The sequence below is a fragment of the Cebus imitator genome, unplaced genomic scaffold (genome assembly GCF_001604975.1).
Source record: "Cebus imitator isolate Cc_AM_T3 unplaced genomic scaffold, Cebus_imitator-1.0 Scaffold322, whole genome shotgun sequence".
Classification (NCBI taxonomy): Eukaryota; Metazoa; Chordata; class Mammalia; order Primates; family Cebidae; genus Cebus; species Cebus imitator.
This window is the reverse complement of record NW_016107637.1, coordinates 2,047,014-2,054,312: the sequence shown is the minus strand read 5'-3', so window position 1 is coordinate 2,054,312 and position 7,299 is coordinate 2,047,014. Positions and strand designations below refer to the sequence as shown.

The 7,299-nt window shown below is 45.9% G+C and overlaps 1 protein-coding gene across 2 annotated transcripts in view; it reads right to left on the bottom strand.

The window, feature by feature from the left end:
• ADCY9 (adenylate cyclase 9) overlaps nt 1-7,299 on the bottom strand; it is a 137,346-nt gene that overhangs the window by 4,830 nt on the left and 125,217 nt on the right. For both annotated transcript variants that reach the window (XM_017504466.2, XM_017504465.2), the window contains exon 10: nt 4,648-4,689. In XM_017504466.2, the coding sequence (XP_017359955.1) occupies nt 4,648-4,689 (42 nt within the window). The remainder of the gene's footprint in view (nt 1-4,647; nt 4,690-7,299) is intronic.

Sequence of the window (7,299 nt, the reverse complement as noted above, 5' to 3'; positions counted from 1 at the left end):
AGTAGAGACGGGGTTTCACCATGTTGACCAGGATGGTCTCGATCTCTTGACCTCGTGATCCACCCGCCTCGGCCTCCCAAAGTGCTGGGATTACAGGCGTGAGCCACTGCGCCCGGCTCTCTTTCTTTTTTTTTTTAAAGTCTTTTCCTTTCTCTCTCTCGTTTTTTTTAAGAGACACGGTTTCTGTTGTATAGGCTGGAGTGCAGTGGCACAATCATGGCTCACTGCTGCCTCAAACTCCTGGGTTCAAATGATCCTCCTGCCTCAGCCTCCTAAGTAGCTGGGATTACAGGCATGTACCACCACACCTGGCTAATTAGAAAATTTTTTTTGAAGAGATAGGGTCTTACTTGTTGCCAAGGATGGTCTTGGTCTTGAACTTCTCACTTCAAGCCATCCTCCCACCTTGGCCTCCCAAAGTGCTGAGATTACAGGGTTGAGCCACTACACCTGGCCTAACATCTTTTTTTTTTTTTTTTTTTTTTAGATTGAGTCTTGCTCTGTTGCCCAGGCTGGAGTGCAGTGGTGCGATCTTGGCTAACTGCAATCTTTGGTTCCTGAGTTCGAGCGATCCTCCTGCCTCGGCCTCCTGAGTAGCTGGGACTATAGGCATGTGTCACCATGCCGGGCTAATTTTTGTATTTTAGTAGAGACAGGGTTTCACCATGTTGGCCAGGCTGATCTCACACTCCTGACCTCAAGTGATCTGCCCGCTGTGGCCTCCCAAAGTGCTGGGATTATAAGCGTGAGCCACCGCACCTGGCTTTTTGCTGAACATTTTGAAAGTAAATTGCTGACACGACACTTTAAATATTTCAGTATACATCTCCTAAGAATAAGGGTAGTTAACATTCTCTAATATATTTGGTTCTTAGATTTCTAATCCAACAAACCTGTCCTTTACAAATAGCTTTTATAAGTTCTGTACTCTCTACCTGTATAAAAAAAGTTTGACAAGACACCATTTCCCCTCATTCTGGGTTAGTTCTGTTTTGCCCAAGTCACACAAGACAATGTTAACAATTTAACCAGTGCTATAATTTTCTCATAGTCGTGCCGTGTTCTAGCACATGGATATCCTGTAATTTAACCAGATTCCTCCTGATGGAACTGGGCCTGGGTCTGTCTTATCCAACCACAAACAACGATGCAGTGATAAGCCACTGTGCCTGGGTAATTTTTACATCTTTAGTAGAGACAGGGTTTCACCATGTTGGTCACGCTGCTCTCAAGCTCCCAGCCTTAGGTGATCCACCCACCTTGGCCTCCCAAAGTGCTTGGGATTACAGGCCAAGCCACCACGTCTGGCCAAAAGCTCAATTCTTTTTTTTTTTTTTTTTTTTTTTTTGAGACGGAGTTTCACTCTTGTTACCCAGGCTGGAGTGCAATGGCGCGATCTCGGCTCACCGCAACCTCCACCTCCTGGGTTCAGGCAATTCTCCTGCCTCAGCCTCCTGAGTGGCTGGGATTACAGGCACGCGCCACCATGCCCAGCTAATTTTTTTTGTATTTTTAGTAGAGACAGGGTTTCACCATGTTGACCGGGATGGTCTCGATCTCTTGACCTCGTGATCCACCTGCTTCGGCCTCCCAAAGTGCTGGGATTACAGGCGTGAGCCACTGCGCCCGGCCCAAAGCTCAATTCTTTAATCAAAGTATTAGCTTTACTAGCTTTGACTTAGGATATTAAAAAATAACGAGCTTGACCTATGTGGCTGTCACGGTTCTCTGTGAAGCGTAACCCCAAAAGCCCTGGCTGTGGAACAGAACCCCTGGGCCTGTCCTGGTGGAACTGCGGGGGAGTTCCGGAATCTTGGGCAGGCCATGCCATCTTTCTGGCTCTTGGCTTCCTCGAGTCTAAGCTGTGACGATGGACTGGCAACCTCCCTTCTGGCCTAAGGTTGCTGTCCTTGGAAAGGCCTGCCGGCAAATGTGACCTGCCTGGCACCAGGGAGCTGGGATTCGGGGAGGATTCCCACCATTCCTTGGTAAAAGCGGCTCAGATGCCTATGCTGTGTAAACAAGGTTTATGCCCAATACCCACTTTCCTGCTGGAGGTCTGGAATTTAGGCACGTGCTGGGCAGAGGATGCCGACCTGAACAGCCCCTAATGCCACTCTGGACGCCGAGTCTCTAATGAGCTTCCCTGGTGGACTGCATGTTACAAGTGGGCTGGAGGAATTAAGCCTATCCCCTGTGACTCCACAGGGACTCTTGGAAGGGGACTCTTAGAAACTGTGCTGGCTTCCTCCAAACGTCAATTCACGCACCCTTCCCTTTGGTGAGTCCGCTTTCTGTCTTTTCAGCTGTAATAAATCACAGCCGTGAGAGAGCTGATTGCGGAGTCCAAAATCCACCCCGAGCTGGTCTTGGGAGCTCTGAGGCAGTTTCTATGACTCAATGCCTATGACCAGGAACCAAGAGTCCCCCGTGGGAAGACACCCTGTGCTTCACTGACTCATTTCGCAAACTGTTACTGAAACAAATGACATTACATGTCCTACATCTCAAGTACTGAGTAAAATAACCATTTGTTACGATGAGTCAAGCATAGGTATGTCCAGCTCCTTAAGCCCTCTCGTTGGTTTTTAAATAGAGTAGGAAGAGAATGTGGACTAGGGGAAGGTTTTGGGAGTCCATCTCATTGGGTGAGGAGTTGACCTTTCTTTGGTTTCTCACAGTGGACACCACGAGCAGTTCCCCCTTATGAGCGGATGCCACCAAGGTCTAACATCCCCGTTACGCCAGGGAAGTGTTTCCGATCTCTGAGGTAGAAGCAGGAGCCTGTATCTAGGCTCTTCATTTGGTTATTGCTTGCGCAACTCACTCTAATCTGCTGCAGCTGCAGCCAACAGCACGGCTGACTCTGGAGACGGGCACAGGCCAGGCCCCTCTGGGCAGAGAAGGAACAGCAGCCGTGGGCTAGTGCCAGAGGGAGAGAGAAGCAGAGCACACCGTGTGCTTTCCACGTTTGCTTCAAAGGAGGAAAAGTCATTACACGCAGCACATGCACTCAGAAGCCAAGGGGGCTGCCTTGCAACAGAACGTATCTGTAACAAACAGGTAAGAGGGCGGCTTTCCAGCTACAACCTGTGTTTCCTGTTCTAACACCGAGGAACAAAGGAGCTGATCCTATTCCTAAATTCAAACAGCAAAGGTCCATTTCAAAAAGAGGAATTTCTTTTCCTTTTTTTGAATAGAGTCACGCTCTGTCGCCCAACCTGGAGTGCAATGGTGCGATCTCGGCTCACCACATCTCCGCCTCCTAGGTTCTAGCCATTCTCCTGCCTCAGCCTCCCAAGTAGCTGGGATTAAAGGCACCTGCCACCACGCCTGGCTAATTTTTGTATTTTTAGTAGAGATGGGGTTTTACCACGTTGGCCAGGCTGGTCTCGAACTCCTGACCTCGTGATCTACCCACCTCAGCCTCCCAAAGCACTGGGATTATAGGCGTGAGTCACTACGCCTGGGCATTTTTTCTCTTTCTTTGAGACACAGTCTCATTGTGACATCCAGGAGGGGATGCACTGGCACCATCACAGCTGACTGCAGCCTCGAATTCCTGGCCTCAAGCCCACCTTAGCTTCCCTCGCAGCTACAACTATAGATGCGTACCACTGCACCTGGCTGATTTTTTAAATGTTTTGTAGAAACAAGATTTCGCTACATTGACCAGGCTGGCCTAGAACTCCAGACCTCATGTAATCTTCCCACTTGGCCTCCCAAAGTGCTGGGATTACAGGCGTGAGTCATCGAGTCCAGTCTTTTTCTGTCTGCTTTGATTTTCTCTTCCTTCCTCTCTAATTTGTCCATCTTTTCTTTGTAGTTCTATTTATTTATTTATTTATTTTTGGAGACGGAGTTTCGCTCTTGTTACTCAGGCTGGAGTGCAATGGTGCGATCTCAGCTCACCGCAACCTCTGCCTCCTGGGTTCAGGCAATTCTCCTGCCTCAGCTTCCCAAGTAGCAGGGATTACAGGCACATGCCACCATGCCCAGCTAATTTTTTGTATTTTTAGTAGAGACGGGGTTTTACCATGTTGACCAGGATGGTCTCGATCTCTTGACCTTGTGATCCACCCGCTTCGGCCTCTCAAAGTGCTGGGATTACAGGCGTGAGCCACCGCGCCCGGCCCTGTGGTTCTATTTATTATTTGTAAGCCTGGAAAGTTATCTCAGTCTTAGAGGCTTGAAAACTATTAACTTTTACTTTTTCTAGACCTTAGTTTAATTTTTATTTCTGACTCTTCAATTTATTTAGAATTTATTGTGATATTTATAGTAAAGCAAGGTCTACTAAATAAAAATTTAGTATTGTGGATTTCAAAGTCAGTTATGTTTAAATATTTTACAGAATAACTTTTCTTCTTTGATTTCTGAGATTTCCTTTGTTGCACACTAAAGTTTTATATAAAATTACAATGACTTTAATCTGTCTTAATAAAACGAAAATCATTTTATTTTTCCCAATTAGACATTATAGCTATGATATATTTCAACAAGCAGGCATTTTCCACTTTCTGTTATAAGAATGGCCATGTTGTTCATTTTATTCAAGATCCTGCTGTTTTCAGGAAGCTTAGAAATGAGAGGGGTAACAAAGTCACTATCATTTATTCAGACAGAGGTGCATTATTAAAAGCTTACCTGAAATTCTGTACGGTGTCAAGGGGCGAAGTTAATACAGAACTGAAATTAAAATGCAGGAAAAATATTATTATAAAGAGCAAAGAAGGCATTCTGCAAGGCGACCTGAAGAGTCAAGCAAACCATGCTCCTTTTGTAGACATGGCTGAGACACTGACATAAGCCACCTGCTTCCACCCCTTCCTTCACGGCTGCGTCTCTCAATGCTGGGGGCAGTTCCCTTGGAAAAGCTGAATTTCTGTCTTTGTTTACCACCTCGCATCCTCCCTCTCCTGGTGAGGCTTAGCAGCCATGATGGGATTAGGGACTCCGAGGGTCTCACATGGATGGAGGAGTTCTGATCTGAGGGGAACTCCAACCGCCATCCCTACCCCAGATCTGCTATTTGAACTCTGAGCACAAAGGTTACGGAGGGGCCCTCATCACTGTGGCTGTCCAGCTCCAGGTGGAAAAGCCCCGCAGCCACGACTAAAGGCCCCTGTGAATGTGTGATGAGGGAACTGTGACGGATCTAAAAGGTTAAAAAGCAGTTTGCTGTATTTCTTTCTTTTTTTTTTTTTTTTTTTTCCTGAGACAGGAGTCTTGCTCTGTCACCCAGGCTGGTGTGCAGTGGCAAGATTTCGGCTCACTACAACCTCTGCCTCCCGGCTTCCAGCAATTCTGCTGCCTCAGCCTCCCAAGTAACTGGGATTACAAGCATATGCCACCATGCCTGGCTAATTTTTTTGTATTTTTAGTAGAGATGGGTTTCACCATATTGGCCAGGCTGGTCTCAAACTCCTGACCTTGTGATCCACCCGCCTCGGCCTCTCTGGGATTACAGACGTGAATCATGGTGCCTGGCCTATGGAATTTCATACTCTTGAGAAAGAGCTTATCATGACCATCATACTAGATGGCCATACCTTGAGAAAAATCCAAGACTGCTTTATTTTGTGTAAAGTAATCCATTCATTAAAGTTTCATTTCAAGTACTGAATATCAGTCCTATTTAAAATTCCTTTTTTGATCTTAATTTGCAGGGAGGTGAAGAATCTTTCATACTGTGATTCTTTTCTTTTCTTTTCTTTTTCCCCCCATTTATTTATTTTATTGCATTTTAGGTTTTGGTACTGCGATTATTTTCTTAAGTAAACTGAGGACGGATGCCCCCGCTGCCCATGACTGGGCTGCTGCTTTGCTCATAAGCGAAGATACACCGGGCCTACTCCACTTGATACTGGTAACACTGCGGCAAATGGAATCACTGTGCTTTTGAATTTACTCAAGTAGAGGTCCTCAGCAACAGTAACGCCACTCCAAGGGGCATTTCAGTAATGCCAGGGGCCCCTCTGGCTCTCTTAATAACTTAGGGAACCAGAATGTTAGCTCTCCTGCAAGGACAAGGAAGAAATGTCCCGATGTGACTTTAAAATATTCTGCACACCTAAGCCCTCTGTAATTGTAAGCAGGCATTTTTTTTCAATACACACTAATAGTGAAATATTTTCATAAGCAGTTATAGAAAAAGCCCAGTATTTGGGAGAAGTTTATTACACGAATGGAAGTTTAACGGGTTTAAGATATTACGAAATATCTGAATAAACTGTTCACTGCTTACGTCCTGCTAGCCAAGGTATTACGTATTTCCAACAATGTATTTAGTTAAGAGGGCTTAAAATACCTTGAAACTAGTTGCAAATGTGCAGTAGGCAATTTGGGACTTATTTTTAACAAATCAAGAACCAAACATCATTCAGTTAGTGCAACACACGAAAGACAGGGATCTCACTGGCTGTCACTAATGGCAAACATATATATATGGAGAGAGAGAGAGAGAGTGTCTTGCTCTGTCACCCAGCCTGGAGTACAATGGCGTGACCGTGACTTACAGCAACTTCCACCTCCTGGGTTAAAGCAATTCTTCTGCTTCTGCCTCCTGAATAGCTGGGACTACAGGTGCCCGCCACCATGCCCAGCTAATGTTTGTATTTTCAGTAGAGACGGGTTTTACCATGCTCGCCAGGCAGGTCTTGAACTCCTGACCTCGTGATTTGCTGCCTTGGCCTCCCAAAGTGTTGGAATTATAGGCGTGAGCCACTGCGCCTGGCCACTAATAGCAAATATTTTAAATATAGCACCCATCACTGCCATCCTATATGTTTTTACATTGTTTGTAGCATAATGATAAGAATGGGGCTTATCCCCAGAGGTCCGCCAGCCTCCCTGACTGCTCTTTCTATGTCTGTGCCATATCTTTCCTTAGCACCTATTAGCGATACAGTTTTGAAGGCCAACATCCTCCTCAGTATATAGAGGATTTCAAAATAAAAGACCTGTGTCCAGTGGCCAGTCATGAATCCTCTGTCTCATGACATCATATGGGGAATTATTTTGACGTAGTATTTATTTTATTTGTTGTTTACTTTTTTTTTCTTTTTTTGAGACAGAATGTCACTCGTCACCCAGGCTGGAGTACAGTGGTGTAATCTCGGCTCACCGCAACCTCCGCCTCCCAGGTTAAGTGATTCTCCTGCCTTAGCCTCCTGCGTCTGAGCGGTTCTTCTGCTTCAGCCTCCCAAGTAGCTGGGATTACAGGTGCATGCTACCATGCCTGGCTAATATTTGTATTTTTAGTAGAGGCAGGGTTTTACCGTGTTGGCCAGGCTGGTC